This window comes from Narcine bancroftii, chromosome 2, assembly GCF_036971445.1.
Source record: "Narcine bancroftii isolate sNarBan1 chromosome 2, sNarBan1.hap1, whole genome shotgun sequence".
NCBI lineage: Eukaryota > Metazoa > Chordata > Chondrichthyes > Torpediniformes > Narcinidae > Narcine > Narcine bancroftii.
In genome coordinates this window covers 96,374,054-96,398,248 of record NC_091470.1, presented here as the reverse complement: position 1 = coordinate 96,398,248, position 24,195 = coordinate 96,374,054, and the positions used below count along the sequence as shown (strand labels likewise).

Here is a 24,195-nt window from a genome sequence, read left to right as displayed (position 1 = left end):
CAAAATGTTCAAGGTAATTCACTGGATCTTTGGCTGGCAAGAAACAGACACTGCTTCATGTGCGACTGACATAGAAAAGCAAGCGGAGATGGACTTGTTTCTAGGGCATCTGTCGGCTTCAAGAGTGGAACGTCGTGCATCAATATCGAGGCCACATCTGGAATACCGCACCCAGATCTGGTCTCCCTCTCCAGGAGTGGACTTGGAAATGAGGGAGTGTTGAAACTTCTCCAGATTATCCCTGTGTTCGTGGTGGGAGGCGGATTATAGTGGGTTATATAGTGTTCAAGTATGGGTTAGTCTCAGGGCATTGATTCAAACAATGGGGAAAGGAGAATCGTCTGTGAAACATTTGACATGAGATCGAGCTGAGATTGGGCAGGGTCTGGGAGGCAACCAGACATCTGGACAGGGGTTGAGAGATAACAGGAGGTGTGGCTGCATCTGGCCAGCTGCTGCACGCCCCAGCCTACTGTGTCTGCAGCTTACCTTGCGCCCCAGTATCTGGTTAATGGCCGCACTTTCTTTCAGCGTGCTCTCAGCCACGACCTGGGCTCGTGTCTCCTTCATGTACAACATGAAGGCGTTCAGTGGCTTTTTGATGTGGGATTTCCTCTTCTCATCTTCCTCCTTTATGGCCAGATGTTTCCTGAAGCAAATAAAAGACCACACTACTCTTAATTCCAGCAGCAAACCTTTGTATGCCACGCCAATAGGCCCAAACATTCCCCAATGTATAGAATTCCATTCCAACCAAACCCCTCCGCATTCAATTTTACTTCAACATTTCAATCACTTACTCCCAATGAACCTAACCATTCTCAGTCAGTCCCATCACTCCCTGATGTCCAGAATCTAATGATTGTACCTGTCACTGTACACAACCACCAGGGCCCAACCTATTCCATTCAAATCCCCGCCTATTGCAGTACAGTTAGCAGAACGGTGAACAAAATGCTGTTATAGAATTCAAATCAGCGCTGTCTGAAAGGAGTTTGTACATTCTCCCCATGTCTGCATGAGTTTCCACTGGATGCTCCGGTTTCCTCCCACCCTACAAAATGAACCAGGGTTGTAGGTTAATTGGGTGTAATTGGGCAGCATGGGCTTGTGGGCCGGAAGGACCTGTAACTGTGCTGTACATCTACATTTAAATTTAAAATTTAGTCCCGGGAACTGTAGAGCAGGGGTGTCAAACTCAAATTCACAGAGGGCCAAAATTAAAAACTTGGACTAAGTTGAGGGCCGAACTAAACAACATCTGCATGTTTTCTCTTCTTTCAACATATGTAATGTTAAACTTTTTCTTATTAAAATAAATGTTTAATAATAGTTTTGGATAAACTCTTTCATTGTCATTGCCATTGGCCCATTTCCTTTAGCGTCTGAAATCGTGTACATGACGAGTCAATGAGGGATGATTAAAGCAGTGGTCTTCAAACTTTTTCTTTCCACCCACAGACCACCTTAAGCAATCCCTTACTAATCACAGAGCACCATGGCACGGGGACGCGAGTGGAAAGAAAAAGGTTGAGAACTGTTGTATTGTGGTAACTCCACATCTGATTAGGTTAATTGTTAGGCAAGTGGTCAGAGAAGGACCCCCCACCCCACACCCCAAGATAGGCTTAAATCACAGGAACAAAATAAGCTTCCGTCTCACTGCTCCCAATCTTACACACAGTCCTGATGTGGAATGTGGGGTCGCAGCTCCACGTTCACCCGAGTTCAGGTGCTGTCTGTGTGGAGTTTGTACGCTCTCCCCTTGTCTTGGACCAACAGATCGGTCGCCTGACGAAGGCACCCGAACCCCCTGTTGAAACGCCGGCGTCCGGGGCGGTGGAGGAATTGGCTGAGAAGAGCGTGTTGCTCCCACCCCCCTCCCATGGTTGGAGAGGGATTAAACTGCGATCTCACGGTGCCGGGCTCGTCTCCAACAAAAGGAGCGGGAGGCAGGGTCCACCGCGCACGGAGTGAGAGGGAAAGGCATCGCCAACGAGACGTTCGGTCCGGCGTCGCCGCTGAAGCGCAGACCCAGCGAGGATGGTCCCCAACTCCAGCCGCGTCTGTGTGTCCGGGAGCCGGGCGGGCTGAGTGCGGCGCTCCGATCCCCGGGATTCGGGACTCTGAGATCCCTCCACACCTCCGGCGTCTTCATTTTCACCTTCAGTGTGCCTGCGCTATTTTTTTTTCTTTGGCTTGGCTTCGCGGACGAAGATTTATGGAGGGGGTAAAAAGTCCACGTCAGCTGCAGGCTCGTTTGTGGCTGACCAGTCCGATGCGGGACAGGCAGACACGATTGCAGCGGTTGCAAGGGAAAATTGGTTGGTTGGGGTTGGGTGTTGGGTTTTTCCTCCTTTGCCTTTTGTCAGTGAGGTGGGCTCTGCGGTCTTCTTCAAAGGAGGCTGCTGCCCGCCAAACTGTGAGGCGCCAAGATGCACGGTTTGAGGCGTTATCAGCCCACTGGCGGTGGTCAATGTGGCAGGCACCAAGAGATTTCTTTAGGCAGTCCTTGTACCTTTTCTTTGGTGCACCTCTGTCACGGTGGCCAGTGGAGAGCTCGCCATATAATACGATCTTGGGAAGGCGATGGTCCTCCATTCTGGAGACGTGACCCATCCAGCGCAGCTGGATCTTCAGCAGCGTGGACTCGATGCTGTCGACCTCTGCCATCTCGAGTACCTCGACGTTAGGGGTGTGAGCGCTCCAATGGATGTTGAGGATGGAGCGGAGACAACGCTGGTGGAAGCGTTCTAGGAGCCGTAGGTGGTGCCGGTAGAGGACCCATGATTCGGAGCCGAACAGGAGTGTGGGTATGACAACGGCTCTGTATACGCTTATCTTTGTGAGGTTTTTCAGTTGGTTGTTTTTCCAGACTCTTTTGTGTAGTCTTCCAAAGGCGCTATTTGCCTTGGCGAGTCTGTTGTCTATCTCATTGTCGATCCTTGCATCTGATGAAATGGTGCAGCCGAGATAGGTAAACTGGTTGACCGTTTTGAGTTTTGTGTGCCCGATGGAGATGTGGGGGGGCTGGTAGTCATGGTGGGGAGCTGGCTGATGGAGGACCTCAGTTTTCTTCAGGCTGACTTCCAGGCCAAACATTTTGGCAGTTTCCGCAAAGCAGGACGTCAAGCGCTGAAGAGCTGGCTCTGAATGGGCAACTAAAGCGGCATCATCTGCAAAGAGTAGTTCACGGACAAGTTTCTCTTGTGTCTTGGTGTGAGCTTGCAGGCGCCTCAGATTGAAGAGACTGCCATCCGTGCGGTACCGGATGTAAACAGCGTCTTCATTGTTGGGGTCTTTCATGGCTTGGTTCAGCATCATGCTGAAGAAGATTGAAAAGAGGGTTGGTGCGAGAACACAGCCTTGCTTCACGCCATTGTTAATGGAGAAGGGTTCAGAGAGCTCATTGCTGTATCTGACCCGACCTTGTTGGTTTTCGTGCAGTTGGATAATCATGTTGAGGAACTTTGGGGGACATCCGATGCGCTCTAGTATTTGCCAAAGCCCTTTCCTGCTCACGGTGTCGAAGGCTTTGGTGGGGACTGGCGGGCCAAATATATCGCGGGCCAAAGTTTGACATGTGTGATCTAGAGAATTCTTTGCCCTTTTACTCCTATTATGGAGAATCCCAATAGAACAAAACCCTCCAATTCCAATCAGCTCTTTCATCCTCTGTCCTGCCACGGCAGAAAGAATCATTGCTGTCAGTCATTCCTTTTACAACTTCACCAATGATCTTCGACACTAGAGCGGCACGGCTGGCCTAGCGGCTAGCACAATGCCATTGTAGTGCCAGCAACCCGGGCTCAAATCCAGCACTATCTGCAAAGAGTTTGCATGATCTCAACGTGTCTGGGGCATGGGTCTCTTCTGGATGCTCCTCCCACCGTTCAAAACGTACTGGGGTTGAAGTCAGTGACATGTAATTGGGTGGTAGGGGCCTGTGGGCCTGTTAACGTGCTGTATGGCTAAATTTAAATGCATCTCCAAAAGTCAGAGTTTCACAGCACAGAAGCAGTCCCAACCTGAGCTAGTCCCACTTGCCCAAGTTTGGCCTGTATCCCTCTAAACATTTCCTATTCACAATCAGCATTTGAAACATTGTCATTCTACGTCTCTACGTCACCTCCCAACCCAATCCAACCCATCCCAATCCCTGACACCGACACCCACAATGGTTAATGGAGTCACCCCACCGACTCCATCCCCACCCCGATCTCCCTCAACCAACCATCTTCGCTCCTCTCCATTCCTGTGCCACTTATTGAATATATTGCCTCATATTCTGAACAAGTCAGTAAAGGTTCAACGAGACTTACGGGACATGGCTTGAACAGGGTTGGCCGTGGTCCGGCTCCTGTTTTATTCCTGTAGTTACAATGGCCGGATGAGGGATTCCACTTGTATGAGCAGCATGCGGTGGGGAGACCAACTGAGGAGAGAACCTGCCAAGGAGACATCAGTGAAGTATTGGGAACAAAGCACTCTTCCAGGCCACAAGAGCAACCGCCTGACAACAGTGAGCTGCCATCCCACGGAAAGCCAACATTTTGATTAAAAACCTGCCGTGCGTTGGAAAACTATCTTGACTCCTGCAAAAGCACAACATCCGGGCAACAGCTCCCAAATTAAGACACTTCCTGTGGTCAGGTAGTTTAGGACAAGAGGGTGCAACTTCAGGATAAAAGAGTGTCAATTTAAAAATGTCTTTAACCAGAGGGTCGTGAGTCTGTGGAACTTGTTGCCACAGACGGCTGTGGAAACAAGGTCATTGGGTGCATTTAAGGCAGAGATTGCCAGGTATTTGATTAGTCAGGGTGTGGAGGGTTATGGTGAGAAAGCCGGGGAGTGGGAGGATGGAGCAGCTCATGATCGAATGGCAGAGCAGGCTTGATGGGCCGATTAGCCTACTTCTGCTCCGATGTCTTGTGATCTTACCAACATGTGAGGTCCGCTCCGGCAGACCCAGTGCTGATCACCACGTGACCGGTTTTTCCCAGCCCACAGATCAAGGCACAGCGCTTCACAGCCATTGCAGCAGGTGCAGTTGGAGAAATGGAGCTACAGCAGCTTTTTAGTGAGATCAGACCTTTTCTACATCTATATATCCCCCCAGTTGGCCAATGTAACCTCAGGTTTAAAATCTGCCTCATTATGTTCCTGACATCCATCATTCCTTGAGTGAAGGAATTGTTCCTTCTCTTCGGAATGGGCTGGCTCTGATCAGCCACAGATTCCTGCTAGTCCAAACTTTGCCGAGCACCTTTGCTCTGTCCACATCACTGATGCCAGTATTAAATAGTCAGGATAATATGAACTATTTTTTAACCGTATAAGAATATACCTTTCTCACTGTTGTAAAAATAGTGCACCACTGTGGGGTGTATGTATATGTATAGTGCGAACAGTTTCTGGAGATGGTGTAAGTAAAGTCTCTTTTGTTATTTGAATCTTGCATCTCTTATTTAAGAGGCTTCTCAAGTAACACATAGACATAACAGTGGCCATCCATTTCAATTCCACGTCCCACTCATGCACTGACATGTCTATCCAGGGCCTCATGTACTGTCAAACCAAGACCACCTCTAAATTGGAGGAGCAACATCAAGTTGGTAGAGGAAACGACTGTAGTCGGCATCATCGCCAGCAACAATGAGTCTCACGACAGAGAAGAGGTGGAAAATCTCGTGAAATGGTGTGAGAGGAACAACATGGACAAGATGAAGATGATCGTGGACATCAGGACCAGGAATGACCATCCTCTGCTACACATCAACTCTGTAGCAGAGAGAGTGGAGAGCACCAAGTTCCTTGGAATTCACTTGTGTGAATGTCTCAAGTTCCTTGGAGTTAGTGGCCTAACTCAACATCTCCTCAATTGTCATTGCCAGAGTGATGGGAGCTTGGATGGGTGGGTGGCCAGGGCCTAGGGAGAGTCTGTGGCTGGGGCGTCGGAAGCTCCAGTGGGTGGGCGGCTGGGGCGAGGATCCGCAATCAGGGCATCAGGAGCTCGGATGGGCGGGTATGGCCAAAAATAGAAGGGGAGAATGTCGACTTTTACACGGGATTGATTATTACACAAGTACATACAGGTTCAGTATTATCTACATTTCAGGCCTGAGCCCTTCTTCAAGGTAGAAACAAAAAACAGGAAGGTGCCTGAATAAGGACTGGGGAGAGAAAGGGGAAAAATGGGAGGGGAAGGAGTTCAGTCCAACAGCCAAATTAATTGGATATGATAAGAGGAAAGGTGAGAATTGATTTTGGCTCTGGGAAAGGAGACAGGGGGAAAAAGGAGGGAGGAACAGAGAGAGAGAAAGAGAGGAGGGGGGGTGGCAGACAGAGAAAAAGATGGACAGAGCTGGGGGAAAGACATCAGAGGAAGAAAAGATGGGGGGGGGGGGAGAAATAAATGGAAACCGGAGAATTAAAATTGATTTCTCGGGTTTGATAAACCTCCCTCTTCATCTTCCCTTGTCAACTTTCCTCTTGTTCTGTCTCTTTCTCCCTCCCTCCCTCCCTTTCTCTCTCTCCCCCCCCCCACCACCCCCCCCCCACTTTTCCCTTTGCCTCCTTTCACGGAGCCAAATTCAATTCTCCCCTTTCCTCTTATCATATCCAATTAACACCTTTTGACTGTTGGTCTGAACTCCACCACCTCCCATTCTTCCCCCTTTCTCTCTCCAGTCTTTATCCTGACCCCTTCCTGTTTTTTGCCTTGAAGAAGGGATCATTCCTGAAATGTCGGTAATCTATCTTTACCACTAATGGACACTGTGAGATCGGCTGAGTTCCTCCAGCATTTCTGTGCGTTTTTACTGCAATCACAGCGTCTGCACTTTCGTGTTTCACTACAATAAGTTCCTAATCTTTAGACATGGACCTGCAAATAATTTGTAAGATTTCTACTACGCCCAGCTGTTCACTATTTAAACAATACTCCACCCTTCTGCTCAGAGATGAACCACCATACAAAGAATGGTTTAAAATCCACCTGCAGTTTGACCATGCCATCCAACACTGAACTCTTATCCTCTGCTTGTCAACATTACTCATCACTGAGTCATTAAAAAAAAACCAGAAAATATACATTGACTAGCGAAGGGCCTTGAACAACAAAGATCCTTTCCAACACTAGCACACATCCAATATAATTGATCCACAACTGATTCACCTATTTCCTAACTAGGCCAGCTATTTACCTTTAACATCTCAGGATTTAAATATAGCCCAGAGTCTCCCAGAAGAACATGATGAACACTGACGGAAACCCACTTATGCCTCATCCATTGCATTCTTGTTCACAAGCAGTCATTCCATCAAAAAAATGTTTCAATTGTGACTGACTCAAATAAAGACAGAAAATCTCCTGTGGACTAAAAAGTTGCCGACTTGAATTGCAAGCCACCTTTGTTCTACACAAATGCCAGGTAGTGAGGCTTGACTTTAAACAGCATAATGCTGCTCCTGTCTAGATGGACTTTAGTAAGGACTTTGACATGGTCCCACGTGGGAGGTTAGTCAGGAAGGTTCAGACGCTCGGTATTCATGGTGAAGTAGTGAACTGGATTCGACAATGGGTGACGGGAGAAGCCAGAGAGTAGTGGTGGATGATTGAGGTCTGAGACTAGTGGTGTGCTTCAGGGATCGGTGCTGGGACCATTGTTGTTTGTCATTTATATCAATGATCTGGATAATTATGTGGTAAATTGGATCAGCAAGTTTGCAGATGACACAAAGATTGGAGGTGTTGTGGACAGCGAAGGTTTTCAAAGCTTGCAGAGGGATCTGGCAAGTGTGAATGCTGTATTTTAGAAGAACAAACCAAGAAAGGACATATATGGTAAATGGTAGAACAGAGTGTGGGAATGCAGGTGCATAATTCCCTGATAGAGGCTTCACAGGTGGATAGGGTTGCAAAGAGAGCTTTTGGCATCTTGGCCTTCATAAATTAAAGTGTTGAATATAGGAGTTGGGATGTAATGGTAAAGTTGTATAAGACATTAGTGAGGTCAAATTTGGAGTATTGTGTGCAGTTTTAGTCATCTAATTACAGGAAAGGTATTAATAAGACAGAAAGAGGGCAGAAGATTTACAAGGACATCTCCCAGACTTCAGGGACTGAGTTATAGGACTTTATTCCCTGGATCATAGAAGAATGAGGGGCAATTTGATGGAGGTATTTAAAATTATGAGGGAGATAGACAGAGTAAATGTAGGTAGGCTTTTCCATTGGGGGTGGGTGAGATACAAACCAGAGGACATGGGTTAAGAGTGAAAGGGGAAAAGTTTGGGGGAATATGAGGGGGAACTTCCTTCACACAGGAGTGGTGGGGATGTGGAACGAGCTTCCAGCTGAAGAGGTGAATGTGGGCTCAATTTTAACATTTACAAAGAATTTGGACAGGTACATGGATGGGATGAATATGGAGGGCTATTGTCTGGGTGCAGGTCAGTGGGACCAGGGAAAAAAAATGGTTCGCATAGACTAGAAGGGCCAAAGGGGCCTATTTCTGTGCATAATGATCTATGGTTTTAAACGCTCAACATCATTATCTCAGAGGTCATCATTGATGAATCTGAACCAGACAATGGAAGCCCCTGGGCACAGAAGGGACTTCAGAACCATTCCTTGGAAAAATAATCCCATTAATCCCATTTCTCTACTCTCACCCCATTGTTCTACAAATGAACCCAGGTACCAACCTGATGCTGTTTGCTGCACCATCTTTGCCTGCAGTGAGCTGTACCACACCCTCACCAGGTTTGTGGATTCCCATTCATTGATCGCATGGACCGCTGACCCTTACATCCTGCGACTCCTTGCCCTGGCTTCTCCCGGTACTAAGAGCAGACAGCAATACAGCGAACCCCTTGTTCCTTGCACCATCAATCCCTTGGTACAGTTGGTGGGGGGGGGGGGGGGGCATTGAGCAGGCCCCTATCCCTCTCCACACAGATGAGCAGTGAGAATTGCACTCCTTGGGCAAAGTGCAACTGCCACAATTCACTCAACCCACCACTCACCCTGCAACATTCTGCAAGCACCCAGTGTTCCCCCTCGGTGCACCCAAGGTGCCACAGTTGGACCCTTGCTCGGGCCAGTAGCAGACCCAGACATCCAGGAGTATCACCCACCTGGCCACAGAGGCGTTGGCAGCCAGCGTTGTATGGTAGGACGGTCTAAAGCCTGAGGCTAACATCGAGTAGAGAGGGGGACTTGGTCTGTGATACAACAATCAGAGTGAAAAATAAACAAATTACAAGCAAGAAAGTCCAACAGACAGAAAACTGCATCGTAAAATTACAACAGACCTCTTGGCCCTCACCCTCGCCACAAATAAGACACTAAAATTCCGCGACCGCGGGGTCTGTGCCCAAGATGCCGGAGCCTACAATCCAGCAGCAGCCACGAGGGGTTGCAGATTCTAGGGGAGCAAAGCACCAGAAAATGGGGAGATCACTTCCCGGTCTGAGAAGGAGAAGCAAAGGAGATGACCCACGAGACAGTCACCACAGTGGCGGACCAGTGAGGGACTCTGCGGCCGAAAGCCTCACGCATGCAGCAGACTGCTGGAGACTGGCTCGAAACCATCAGGAGGGGGATCAGGTGTCAGAACCAGGATGCGAGAGGGTGCCGAAGGGTTCCTGATCGTGTTGGAGGTTCGGATCTGGAGCTCAAGGTCGCCGATGGTTTGGACTGGCTCTGTGGACTGGCTCACAGCTGGAGTCGAATCAATGGACTTGAGGTGATTCTGGGGATCTCTCTTTTGCTCCAACTGTAAGAGGCGCTTCAGGCAATTTCTGCCGACAGTGAATCGGACTACCTTAAGGCAGACAAAAGCAATTTCGTGTAATATGACAGTGTTTCAGTGCATGACAAATAAAGTGAATCTTGGATGGTAACCTTCAGCCCCTCTCCCAGGTTCCACTACTGAACACCTGACCCATCCCTTCCAAGGAACACACTGCCTGGTCCTGGGGCAAGACAACAGTGCAGATCCTACAATGGCCTGATTAGTGTGATGGTTAGCACAACAGGTCCGAAACACGCGCTGTCTGTAGGGAGTTTGTACCTTCTCCCCATGTCTACTGGGTTTCCTCTGGCTTCCTCCCACTATTCAAAAATGTTCCGGGAGTGTAGATCAACTGGGTGTAATTGGGTGCCATGAGTTCTTGGGTCAAAAGGGTCTGCAACCACGCAGAATGTCTAAATTTAAAAAAGTTTAAATGTTCAGCTCCACACTTCACGGGAACAGCTCCGGGGTCCATCACTCACTCACTAGACCACTCTGGCCATTCAATCATTATGTCTCCTCATCCTCGGAATCTCCCAGATGCTGGCTTCAAAATGACAGCTCCCAAACTGGAAGGTGCTCTCCTCTTTACAATCAAACGCTCCCAGACACTACAGACTAGATACCATGAAGCCCCCTCTCCACTGTCCTGTAAAATGCTCCCAGGACACGGACAAGTTAGGTCAGGTACCTCACTCTGCACCAGCCCTTCACACACTCCCAGGGCAGGGATGGCACTTAGACACAGAGTGAAGCTCCTTCTACACTGTCCAGTCTCACACACCCAACGCACAGCCCAGCATGCGTCAGATACAGGGTCAGGCTCCTGAAGGTTATACCTCTGGAGTTCATCAAAGCATTTTGATGTGCCAGGAAGGGAAGGTGGAGGATCAGAATGAAGGTTGGGGGCTGGGAGGATGGGCTGAGGAATTTCTTTTGGTCAGAGTCATGAACCTTTATCTTTCTCTCCTCCACCACAATCATCTGTTGAGAACAGAAACCATTGGATTTTAAAACATGAAGAATTGAGGAATAAAGGTGGATTGACAGGAGGTCCATTGGGCGCCCAAGATGGCAGTGCCTGTGCTCGGCAGAGGCCACGAGGGGTTGTAGACTCCAGGGGAGCAGGGCACGAGTAACGGGGAGAACACCCGCCCCCCCACATCGAGAAGGAGAATTCGAGGAGACGACCCTAGGATGGTAACCATGTTGGCAGACCAGCGAAGGGCTCTATGGCTGAAGGACACATACCAAGCCACAAACGGCTGGCAACTTGTGAGCAAAGAACCCACATGGGCCACAACTGGCAGGCATTGGAACCAGGATGCTAAGGGTAAGGCTCCCAAAGGGCCCTGAAAGCTTCCCCATTGCGTCCAAGGTTTGCATCTGGGCTCAGATTCCTGAAGGTTTGAACTGAACTGGAGTCTGGGGCTGCGGGGGCTGGAGGCGAATCATGGACGCTCAGTGACTCTGAGGGGATTCTCTCTTTTGCTTCTCTTTCACTGACTGTAAGGGGTGCCAGGCAATGCTAATGGCCAATCTTTGTCTGCCTTACAGCAGCCTAGAGGCAATTTGGGTAATATTACTTTTCTATTTTATTACATGACAATGCAGTAAAAGTCCAAAAATCCGGATGTTAGAAATCCGGTCCAACCAAGAATCTGGATTTCTCAACGACTCTCAGCTTTTGTGAGCTTGCGTGCATACGGGCGGGCATTGCATGAGGACATTGCGTGCATGCGTTAACACCACAAATGTACTGCCTGAGAATCTGGAAAATCCTGCCCGACCCAATCCCTGAGTAGACCGGATTTTAGGACTTTTACTGTAAATAATATCTGATCTGATTTAGAGAAAAATCCATGAATGTGTTTCCCGGTAGACAAAGCTCAAACAGCTTCCGTCTGCGAGGAAATAGAGCAACTAATTTAAAAGGGCAAGTTCCAATAAATAATACGATGATCACAATTAGGTTACATCAATGAGTGATCCCATCTCATCAGAGAAAACACCTTCATCGATTTCCAGATGCACTTGATTCTGTATGTACACCCACGGAAAGTTAAAGATAGAGCTTCCATAATCTAAAAACAGGTTCCACTACATAGGGGAGGGCTCCAACAGTGCTCCCTCACCCTCACCCCCAAAGCTGGAGAGCTCCCTCACCTCCCAACACTGGGGTGTTCCATCAACTTCCCCCAATGCTGGAGTGCTCCCTCACCCTTCCCCCCCCAAAGATGGAGAGCTCCCTCACCCTCCTCCCAACACTGGGGTGTTCCCTCACCTTCCCCCAATGCTGGAGTGCTCCCTCACCCTCCCCCCCAATGCTGGAGTGCTCCCTCACCCTCCCCCCCAATGCTGGAGTGCTCCCTCACCCTCCCCCCCAATGCTGGAGTGCTCCCTCACCCTCCCCCCCAATGCTGGAGTGCTCCCTCACCCTCCCCCCCAATGCTGGAGTGCTCCCTCACCCTCCCCCCCAATGCTGGAGTGCTCCCTCACCCTCCCCCCCCAATGCTGGAGTGCTCCCTCACCCTCCCCCCCAATGCTGGAGTGCTCCCTCACCCTCACCCCCAATGCTGGAGTGCTCTCTCACCTTTACCCCCTTCAGTGCTGAGGGGCTCCCTCACCCTTCCAAAACTCAGGGGTGCTCTGACACTCTCCAAACACCCAAGGGTGTTTCATCACCTTCCCCCCCAATGCTGTGTGGATCTTCACCCTCTCCAGTACTGCTTGAGGATCCCTCATCCCCACCAGCACTGCAGGGACTCCCTCACCCTCCTCCAGCAGCACGGGTCTCCCTCAGAAGTGCACTGGGAATCTGGCCTTGTGGGTCCAGAGTCTACTGACCCCTAACTCAGATGAGTGAGTGCTACATCGTTTCCTGGGATGTGGGCCGGGGTATGCTGACACAATGGGAGATACCAGCGATGACCCATGAACACTCAGTGATGGGTGCATGTTTTATATAAACCTCCATATACCGGTAATTCGGCTTGTCGAGATAATGCAGACAGAGTATGCCCATTAACCCCATTCCCCACTCATTTCCCTCCAACATTCCCTCTCCCATGCCCATAATTCTCACCAGGGATCATTTACAATGGGCACCCCATCAAGCAGTCCACATGATTTTGGAACGTGTGGGGTAAGACATTTCGACACATACATATAGTACGGTATCAAGCCCTTCTGGCCCATGAACCCGTGCCACCCAATTCACCTACAACCCCTGGAACTCTTTGGAAGGTGGGAGGAAACAAGAGCACCCAGAGGAAACCCACACTGACACAGGGAGAACATACAAACTCCTTCCATACTGTGGTGGATTCAAACCCCGGTCATTAGCACTGTAACAGTGTCACATTAACCGTGCCGCCCATATGGAACTGGAGCACCTGGGAAACCAGACAGGAGTGGGGCTCGGGCTCGAGGAAGCAGGTGTACAAGCCGAAGAGACAGGAAGCAGCAAAGGATCTTACGGTGGCACCACCCAGCTGAGAGGGTGGGCAATCTGTCCCACGGTGCCTGGAGACAGTGGGTAGAAAGCAGTGAGCTCTGATGGGTGTCGAACCCGAGGAAGGCCTACAAGAACAAGAGAGAGGGGAGGAAAATCAGATGGTGGCCAGGAACAACGCAACGACTGGAGACAGAACAGATGACTCACCGGTTTTGGGATCGAGGTCCGGGGACATATGAGGGGAGGAGTTTCCCGGTGAGAAGTGCTCATTGCCGTAGGTGACAAGTGGAGTAAGGGGGTGCATCTGGTGAGGATGCTGCACCAGTGGCAAACCAGCGGCCTGTGGGAGACGGAGACAGACAGAAAATGGTCGGCAAAATCTCCCTGCCAGTCCAACCACCAGAATCTGCACTCCCCCCACCCCCCCAAATCACCTCCATCACTCACCCTCCGCCCCACCCTACTCTCTCAGAATTCAGGGAACATGAAGATCATGTCAAACACAAAGACAGGAGGGAAGTCGGAAGCTTGGGCAGAACCCAAAAAGTAGTAAAAAATGATTTGCAAGCAAGGAATGAAAGATTCGCAAGGAAGGAAACACTGGGGTACAGGGTAAAAACAGGCAGATGTTTCTATGGATATTTTTAAAAGTTGAATGTTGACCCTATTAGATAGGAGGGGTCTGGGAAAGTATTTCTGAAAAGCAAGGCAGTAGTACGTGAATTAAACTGTTATCTTGCATCTGGCTTTATTTTAATGAATAGAATTTATTACTTAAATTAAAAAGGGTGAATTGGTGGATATACCATGTCTGGACTTCCAGAAGGCATTTGTTCAGGTATCTGGTCATTTGGTCAAGGTAGGGAACCCAAAATTAGAATGCATAGGTCAAGTTATAGAAGCAAGGAATAAGAGATACTGTGGGTAGATAGGAACACAGAGTTGGAGTTACTTTCAAATCAGCCATGATCTTATTGAATGGTGCAGCAGAATAGAAAAGCAGAATGGCCAATTACTGCTCCTGGTTCACACATCTATTGATTATCAGCTTCGCCGGCATCTCAGGTGATGGAGGGAGTGGAGTGCCTTGACATCACCTGAACCATGGGCTCCACCTTCATGGTTCCACACACATGTTCTGGAGTCCCTCAGCCAGAGGGCATCAGGTATAGGGAAAAGTAGCTCACGCAAAGGACCATTTGGAGAAGATCCGAGGAAGATTCTTTTCAGCCAAAGGCTGGTGGAATCAGGGACACAATGTGGTGGGGGAGGCAGAGGTGACCAGGAAGGATCTAGATGAACACATGAACTGACAAAGCACCGAATTCTGCAGAGCGTGGGGTAAACAAGACATGTCTGGATAAGAGGCAAGTAATGAGAGCGCGAGATCTACAAAGGGTTCAGCCAGCTATTTTCCCAAAGGAATCGGCACTGTTTGTATTCTGGAGAATCTGAGCTGCCCCCACCCTTCCCCCTTCCCAAGGCCACCCTCCTCCTCTTGATTGGGTCGGACTGAGTCTGGTCCAACCAAACTGTTACCTGTGAGAGCCTCAAGACGAAAGAGCACAGCAGCGATGACACAGTCTCACAGCTCCCTTCCCCCCTCACCCTGCCCCCTTCCCCCCTCACCCTGCCCCCTTCCCCCCTCACCCTGCCCCCTTCCCCACCTCTCTCCAGAGAGGCCAATGCCAACACTGCTCCAGGTAACTCCCATCATACTCACAACGTGCACAGGAGATGGGGAGTCTTTCAGTGAGCCTGTCGGCTGAATGTCCAACAGGGGCCATCTCATGTGCAGGTACTGCAGGAAATTGAAGATTGAATAAAATGTTAGCCTAGCGGTCAGCGCAATGCTGTTACAGCGCCAGCGATCGGGACCGGGGTTCGAATCCCATGCTGTCTGAAAGGAGTTTGTATGTTTTCCCCGAAGGCTCCAGTTTTCTCCCACCCTTCAAAACGTACCGGGGGTTGTAGGTGAATAGGATGGCATGGACTCGTGAGCTGAAAGGGCCTGTTACCATGCTATATGTCTACATTTAATTTCAAAAATGCAATTTTTCAGGATTATGCACAGAATCCCACTTCCCACTTGTATTGAGGTTCCAGCCGACAAGCATGTCCAATTACACACTGAATGTCAATGGAACATGGGAGGAAACCCACGGGGAGAACGTACAAACACCTTACAGACAGCGCCGGATTCAAATCCCCAGTCGCTGGTGCTGCAACAGCGCTCTCTTCTCAAGAGGGTGAAACCACGCAACAGACTTCACTGCACCCATCACATCACGCTCCTGAGCGAACCTCATAACCCCTCATTGGAAATAGTTGAAGAACCTTAGCCTCATAGACATTTCCACCCACCTTCCCATCCCGTAACATCCCTCTGACCAGGTTATCCCTGTGAATAATTCAGGCCCAAACCCCATACCATGATCCTACTACATTCAAATTCAAATTTATTGTCACCTGATTGCAAAAGTACAACCCGATGAAATAGCGTTCTCCAGTCCTCAGTGCAAAACATGCAGACACATCCAGACATAACTCACACATACAGGCATGCAATACATACTGTATGTAGGAGAATATACATCTATAAAAGTAAATATCCCTATAAAAGTAGAATCTCAGATGGTAAGTATGAGCAGTTCCTTTGGTCGTTCAGCATTCTCACTGCCTGTGGGAAGAAGCTGTTCCTCAGCCTAGAGGTGCTGGCTCTGATCCTCCTGTATCTCTCCCCCGATGGGCGCAGCTGAAAGATACTGTAAGCAGGATGGCAGGGGTCCTCTCTATTCCCCACACCTGCCCCTACTGTAACCCCACACCTCAATCACTCCCAACACCCCCACCTCTTTAGATAGAATGTGTATAACATGACTAGGGTCAGGATCTTTGTCCCATGTTGGGGGAGGAGGGTACAGGGTTAAGGAGAGGAGTTTAAGTTTAGGGTCACGTTGTACGCAAGGAGATTTTAAAGGGATCGGAGGGGAGAGTTTTCTTCTACAGAGGATGATTGAGAACTGGAAACTCGCAGGTGATTAAATCAAATCCACCACGACATTCAGGAGGTATTTAGACAGGCTCTGAAAGAGGGAAACCCCTGAGGGTTACAGGCTTAACACAGATACGATGGGCTGAGAGGACCTGGACAAACAAGTCAGGAGAAGGTGGGTTCAAGGGCTGTTTGTACCACCACGGACCTAACTCTTTCTCCATCCTCAATGGGTTTGTCATGAGTTGGGAGAGTGGTGGATAGCATTGAAGGTTATCATAGAATATAGACAGGATGCAGAGTTGAGTGGAAAAGTGGCAGACGGGAGTTCAATACTGAGTGTGAGGAGATGCATTTTGGTAGGAGAAACGAAGGCAGAGTAAAAAGTAAAACATGAAAATCTGTAGACACAGGGAGTTTCCAGTTCTCAATCATCCTCTGTAGAAGAAAACTCTCCCCACCAATCCCTTTTTAATCTCCTTGTGTACAATGTGACCCTAAACTAAACCACAACGCTGGAGAAACTCAGCTGGTCAAACGGTGTCCTTTATACAGCAACGGTAAAAATACAAAACCAACATTTCAGGGTTGTGCCCTCTATCAAGGTATGGAAAAATGTTGGCAAGCATCCGAACAAAGGAGTTGGGGGTGGGGGGGGGGGGGGGGGTGGGAAATCGCAAAGGCAGGAGGTGATAGGTGGAGAAGGGAAGGGACAGCAGATACCAAGGGGAGGAGGGATGGCTAGGTGAAAGGGGGAGGGAAGGGAGAATTGGACAGGGGGAGGGGAAAGGAAGGGGGTGGTGGAGAGGAGAGCATGTTGGCAGAAACTGGAAAAGTCGATGTTAAAGCCATCTGGCTGGAGAGCCAGAAGGAAAATCAGGCGTTGTTCCTCCAATTTGTGGGTGGTCTTGGTGGGATGAGCCATGGACAGATGTGTGAGTGTGGGAAATGGGTGGCTACAGGGAGGTCTCTGTCTCTGGTGTTGACGGAGTGAAGGTGCTTGGCGAAGCGATCTCCCAGTCTGCACCCAGTCTCTCCAATGTAGAGAAGGTTACAAAGGGAGCACCGGATGCAGTAAATCAGTCCTTCGGATACACACGTGAAGTGTTGCTTCACCTGAAAGGCCTGTTTCGGGCCCTGGACCATGGGAAAAAGGAGCTGTGGGCGCAAGTGTGGCACCTTCTGCAGCCACAATGGAAGGTGACCGGAGGGAGGGGAGGGTGGGAAAGGATGTATGAGGGAGTCACAGAGGGAGTGGTCCCTATGGAAGGCAGAATGGGGAAGAGAAGGGAAGATGTCTCAGGTGGTGGGATCCTGTAGTTAAGTGCTGGAAATTCTGGAGGATAATTGTTGGATCCAGAGGCTGATGGGGTGGTAGGTGAGGAATTCTATGTTTGTTGCATCAAGGTTCAGGGCAGATGAGCGGGAAATGGACATGCAGGTGAGGGCTCAGTTGATTGATGGTGGTGGAGGGGAAGCCTTTTTTGTTGGAGAAGACAGAGATTTCAGAAGATCTGGACTGAGGAAGACGTCATCTTGGAAACAGATGAGGCAAAGCCAGAGAAATTGAGAGAAGGGAATGGAATCCTTGCAGGAGACAGGGTGTAAGGACGTGTAGTCCAGGTAGTTGTGGGAGTTGGAAGGCTTGTAGTATAAGTCTGTGGAAAATTTTGTCTCCCGAAATGGAGACAGAGAGATCCAGGAAGGGGAGAGCGTTATTGGAGATGGACCAGATGAGTTTGAGATTGGGGTGGAAGTTGGCCAAGAAGTGGATGAAGTTGACAAGCTTATCGTGGGTGCATGAGGCAGCCTCGATGTTGTCGTTGATATAGCGGATGAAGAGTTGAGGGGGGTCTTGTCTGTGCAGGTTTGCAGCATGGATTGTTCCACAAAACCCACAAATAGGCAGATGTAGCTGAGACCCATGTGGCTACCCACACCTGCTCCTTTGATTTGAAGAAAGTGGAATGAGTTAAAGGAGAAGGTGTTTAAAGTGAGGACAAGTTCTGCCAGGCAGAGGAGGGTAGTGGTAGAGAGTGACTGGTCAGGTCTCTGGTCCAGAAAGAGCCTAAGTAGGGAATGGAGGTATAATGGGATTGGACGTCCATCATGAAGAGGAGGTGGTCCAGTTCAGAATTTGAAGTCACTGAATTGATGGAAGGAATGTGAGATATCGCATATGTGGATGGGGAGGGATTGGACCGGTGTTGGGGGTAGGGAAGATAGAGTCATGGTAAGATGAAACTAGTTCGGTGGGGCAAGAACAGGCAGAAACAATGGTTAAGTTTGTGTATCTTGGATAGAAGGTAAAAACACAGACAAGACCCCTCAACTCTTCCTCCAGTATACCAATGACTACATCAAGATTGCCCCATGCACCGCAATGAGCTTGCCAACTTCATCCATTTTGCGGCCAACTTCCACCACGACCTCAAACTCAACTGGTCCATCTCAGCAATACTCTCCCCTTCCTGGATCTCTCAGTCTCCATCTCTGGAGACAAGTTTCCACCAACATAGAGTACAAACCCTCTAACTCTCACAACTACCTTGACTACACCTCCTCACACCCTGTCCCCTGCAAGGATTCTATTCCCTTCTTTCAATATCTCTGTCTCCACCACATCTGTCCCCAAGAGGAGGTCTTCTGGTCCAGATCTTCCAAAATGCCTGCCTACTTCCACAAATATGGCTTCCCCTCCACACCATCAACTCAGCCCTCACTCACATCTCTATTTCCACCCCCTCTGCCCCCAGATGCAACAAAATAGAATCCCCTTTATCCTCACCTACCACCCCACAAGCCTTCATGCGCAAAACATTATACTCCAAAATTTCCAGCACTTATCAACAGGATCCCACTACCAGACACATTTTCCCCTCTCTGCCTTCCAAAGGGACCGCTCCCTCTGTGACTCCCTCCCCACTCAAATGTGCACTCATCCCTCCCCACCAATCGCCCACCCGCTATGGCACCTTCCCTTGTGGCCACACTTGCGCCCGCACCTCCTCCCTCCAGGGCCCAAAACAAGTCTTTCAAGTGAAGCCACACTTCATTTGTGTCCCCACAGGACTAATTTACTGCATCTAGTGCTCCCTTTATGGCCATCTCGACATTGGAGCAGATTGGGAGATCGCTTCACTGAGCACATTTGCTCTGTCTGAACCAGTGACAGGGAACTCCCAGTATCCAACCATGACAGTTCTGTGTCACAGTCCCACACTCACATGTCTGTCCATGGCCTTGTGTATTAACCCCTCAGACCACTGCAAATTGATGGAACAACACCTGATTTTCTGTCTGGACTCTCTCCAGGTTTCTGCCAACCTGTTCTCCCCTTCCCCCTCCCCTTTACAATTCTCCTCCCTCCCTCTCGCCCTTCACGCAGCCATCCCTTCTCCCCTTGATCGCCGCTGTTCCCCTCCCTTCTCCACCTATCACCTCCTGCCTTTGCGACCACACTTCCTCCCCCCCTACTCTTTTAATCGGATGCCTGTTGACTTTTTTCCACACCTTGATGAATGGTTCAAGCCCGAAACTTTGGTTCTGTATTTTTACCTTTGCTGCATAAAGGACACTGTTTGACCTGCCAAGTTTCTCCAACGTTGTGTTGTTAATTGAAGGCAGAGTACATGGTTAACAGTGGAACAGAGGGACCTTGGGGCCCAAATCCATACATCTCTTTTTTTCTTTTAAATTAAAAAAAAATTTAATACAACTATATACATATGTATCTATCTATCTATCTCACACACACAAACCACATATTATATATAGTTTAGATAATAATTAATTATATGGCCTTTCCATAATATCTCCTAGTCACCAGGAAATAAATGGTAAAGAATCGAGTCTTGGCTCTCGGACGGAAGCCCCCAGAGCCCCCCCCCCCCCCCCCGGCTTAAGTCATCAAATGATGATCATCGTCCATCAACGGCCCCAGATCTTGTCCAATTCAACCTTGATTTCTTTAACATTGGATCTAATTTTCTCCCAACTCAAGCAAGACATAAAATCCAGAGCATTCAAGTTGGTGCTGACTTTCCATTGTATCAAAATCGCTTGTCTGGCCATCAATGAAGTCAAAGCTACTCTTCTTTTTAGAGTTGAATTGAAGGAAATCCTCTCTTCTAGAGAATAACCAAACAAAGGTATAAAAGGACATGGTCAAATCCATACATCTCTCAAGGTCGCTGCACAGGTTGATAGGAGAGTTAAGAAAGCCTATGGGATGCTGGGCTTTATAAGTTGGGGATTGAGTTCAAGAGTAGAGAGGTCATGTTGCAACTCTTCAAATCTGTGGTGAGACCACACTTGGAATATTGTGTTCAGTTCTGGCCACCTCATTATAGGAAGGATGTGGAAGCTAAGGAAAGGGTGCAGAGGAGATTTACCAGGATGTTACCTGGTTTAGAAAAGAAGTTTAATGGGGCAAGGTTAGCAGAGCTTGGACTTTTCTCTTTGGAGCAAAGAAGGATGAGAGGAGACTCAATAGAGGTCTACAAGATTCTGAGAGGCAGAGATTAGGTGACCAGCCAGCACCTTTTCCCCAGGGCAGGATCAGCAAACACCAGGGGACAAGTTTAGGAGAGACATTGGCGGCAAGATTTTTAGAGAGTTGTGGGGGCCTGGAATGCCTTGCCAGAGATGGTGGTGGAGGCTGAAACATTGGGGGCATTTAGAGACATTTAGACAAACAGACGGATGAAAGAAAAATAGAGGGTTACGGGGTAGGGAGGGTTTATATATAGGTAGACCCAACATCGAGGGCCGAAGAGGCTGTACTGTGTTGTAATTTGTTTTACTGAATTTGCTCACACCCTGAACTCACAGAAGAATCATCCCCTATCCAAGTCACCCCCACCTTGTGATCTTGCTCCTCCCTGCCTCTGCCTTCTCCAGTCCACAAACTGCCCACCCCAAGTTTTCAAACCAACCGTTCTAACTGCTCCTTGCCACTTGGTGAGAAACTTTGTCAAATCATGGCAAGTCAGTGAACGTCAGAGCAGCAGCAGATGTCCAGAATCCTCCAACTTCAGTCACAAGCCCCTGAACCCAGTGCTGACCAGTTTGTTTCCCACTAACGCCAGGAGAAAATTCACCCCGAGGCCCTTTTCACAAACGTTGCAATTTGTTCAGAGCGGCGGGGAATGGGGAGGAGGGGGGGAGTCAGAGGCGTGGAGGCAGGGGGGCCAAGGAGGGAGAGGTGGGGCGGGAGGAGGGGGTGCAGCTGAGGTCCAGAACAAAAGGCTGTGAGGCCCAGCTTGGGGTGGGTCGATTGCGATGGGAGAATGAGGCAGGGAGAGATCCGGCTACTGAAAAGACACACACACACACACACACTTTCTCTCATATACACACTCACAGACATATACAAATCACACACACACACACACACACTCACTCACTCACACACACGCACACAGACACCGATAGGCACACAGAGCCGCCGAGGGAGGCGCGCGGAAAGTTGGGGAAAGTTTGCCGAAGTTTCGGCACTCACCGTGCGCGGCCCCGCGGACAGGCCTTGGGGCACCGGCAGCTCCGGGATCAGCAGCAGCGGGAAGGTGGCGGCCGGGAACAGCCCTCCATCTCGGCCCTGGACTGCAGGGGGAGAAAGGCGGCGATCGGCGACAGTCAGTGGGGAGACAGAGGTCGGGGAAAGGGGGTCACAGATCCAGTGAAGGGGGATCCAGTCGGAGAGAGGGACCGAGTCGAGGGGAATTCAGCGATCGTGGAGGGGAGGGAGAGATCGAGTGGGGGGGGGGGAGAGACCGTGATCTAGTGGAGGTATAAGGGATTTAGTGGAAGGGGCAGGGATCCAGTGGCGGGATTGAACTCATGGAGAGGTCCAGGGATCCAGTGTAGAGGACAGTGATCCAGTGGTGGGGAGACAACGATCCAACAGAGGGGTGGTGATCCCGTGGGTGGAGCAGGATTCACTCGGTTGGGAGAGGGATCCAGTGGAGGGGGCGATGTATCCAGTGAAGCAGGGGTGAGAGCGATCCATTGGCGGGGGGCAGCCATCCAGTGCGGGAGGTGGTGATCTGGTGGCGGGGGAGACAGGAGTGCAGTGGAGATGGAAGCCGTGGATCGGCAGTAGAGGTCGGCGAGGATGCTGTGGAGGGGGCAGGTGTCCAGTGGATGGGGGTGGGGATCCAGTGAAGGGAATCGGCCATCCAGTGGAGGTCAGCGATCTAGTGGCGGGGAAGACGGGATCCAGGGGAGGGGGCAATCGGGGATCTAGTGGAGGGGGAAGAGGTGGTCCAGTGGGGGGGAGGAGACCAGTGGAGGGGCACGAGGATCCAGTGGGGGAAGGAGACGAGTGGAGGACGACAATCCAGTGGAGGGAGAGACGAGGATCCAGTGGAGGGGGTCCAGTGGCGAGGTGAGACCACCATCCAGCGGAGGGGATCAGACTCACTCACCCTCGTCCTCTCGCTCCCGGCGCTTCCCCACCAACCCCTTGGGCTCGGCTCTGCGCTCCGCCTGCAACACACGAGAGGCCGGGTCAGTGCGGGTCGGGAGCCCGGGAGGGGGAGGGAGGGAGAGGGGGGGGGGCGGCCGGGGCTCCACGACTCACCTGGGTCCCGGGCGGCCGGCCGCCGTTCTCCGGCCCCTCGGTCTCCCGCAGCAGCGACGATTTGACCTCGGCCAAGTCCCGCTCGCCCTCCTGCTCGCCCTCGTCCTTGAAGCGGATCAGCTCGTCGCTCGCCCCCAGCTCCCCGCCGCCGCTCAGCGGCATCTTCCCGCCCGCTCCCCCCGCTCTGACTGCCAGCTGCCTCTGGGCCCCCGCCGCCAATCATTGGCCGGGGCCTGCCCGTGGCCCCGCCTCCTCCCCGAATCCCCGCCCCCTGAAGCCCCGTCTCCTTCAGGGAGCATCGCCCCCAGGAACTGCTCCGTGGTCTTTACTCAGGGATGTGCATGCACAGTGGGCTGGCGACTTCCCCAGAAAACAGTGCACACTCTGCAAACTTCCACCAACTTTGCAGCAGTAAAAACACAAAGCTGGAGAAACTCAGCAGGTCAAATCGTGGAAAAACACGACGCTGGAGAAACTCCAGCAGGTCAAACAGTGTCCTTTATGTAGCAAAAAAACATCACTAACATTTCGGGCTTGAGCCCTTCACCAAGGACTGAACAAAATATAGCAGCTGCCCGAACCACCATATCCTGATGAAGGACTCGAGCCCAAAATGCTGGCGATGAATCTGTATCTTTGCGATTGAAAGGGCCCTGTTTGGCCTGCTGAGTTTCTCCAACATTGTGTTTTTACAGAAGCAGTAGACATCCTTAGATCTGAGTAAACCTCTACATGAGCTGGTCATCGAGGAAATGAGTTAGAGCGATCAGAGAGTGAATGATCTTAACATTTCCCATAACTTAAACAATGCCCTTTGGGAATCTTTGGCCTGTGACTGATTTAACGGGCATTCAGGATCATTTTGTGACTTTTCGGGCACCTGCCGACATTCTTCCACACCTTGATGAAGGCCTCAAGCCCGAAATGTTGGTTCTGTATCTTTATCTTTGCTCTATAAAGTACACTGTTTGACCTGCTGAGTTTCTCCAGCATTTTTTACTTCAGTCACAGTGTCTGCAGACTTTCGGGCTTTACTCAGACCATCTTAGCAGCAACTCCCAGTTCTCACAATCAGAATGTCATGAATATGACATAATATTCATTGTTTAGCAGTAGGAACACAGTGCAAACATTTTTATAAACCACCTTCCAAAACAAATAAAATAAATAGTGCAAGAAAAAAGTTCTTTGATTATTCAGGGATCTGATGGGGGGGTGGGGAAGAAGCTGTCCTTGTTCCACTTAGTGCTCGTCTTCAGGCTCCTGTACCTTTTCCCTGATGATAGCAGAATGAAGAGGGCATGGCCTGTGTGGTGGGGGAGGCGACTTTTTTAATATAGATGTCCTCGATGGAGTGAAG

At 50.0% G+C, this 24,195-nt stretch overlaps 1 protein-coding gene across 2 annotated transcripts in view; it reads right to left on the bottom strand.

Annotated features, from left to right (window-relative positions):
- Positions 1 to 22,997, bottom strand: part of LOC138753933 (transcription factor 7-like 2) — a 34,099-nt gene extending 11,102 nt beyond the window's left edge. For both annotated transcript variants that reach the window (XM_069917526.1, XM_069917527.1), the window contains exons 1-9: positions 22,836 to 22,997; positions 22,681 to 22,741; positions 21,756 to 21,856; positions 14,981 to 15,058; positions 13,465 to 13,597; positions 13,280 to 13,382; positions 9,142 to 9,228; positions 4,323 to 4,448; positions 490 to 649 (exon numbers count right to left, since the gene is read on the bottom strand). In XM_069917526.1, coding sequence (XP_069773627.1) covers positions 490 to 649; positions 4,323 to 4,448; positions 9,142 to 9,228; positions 13,280 to 13,382; positions 13,465 to 13,597; positions 14,981 to 15,058; positions 21,756 to 21,856; positions 22,681 to 22,741; positions 22,836 to 22,997 — 1,011 coding nt within the window. The remainder of the gene's footprint in view (positions 1 to 489; positions 650 to 4,322; positions 4,449 to 9,141; positions 9,229 to 13,279; positions 13,383 to 13,464; positions 13,598 to 14,980; positions 15,059 to 21,755; positions 21,857 to 22,680; positions 22,742 to 22,835) is intronic.
- Positions 22,998 to 24,195: the final 1,198 nt, after the last annotated feature.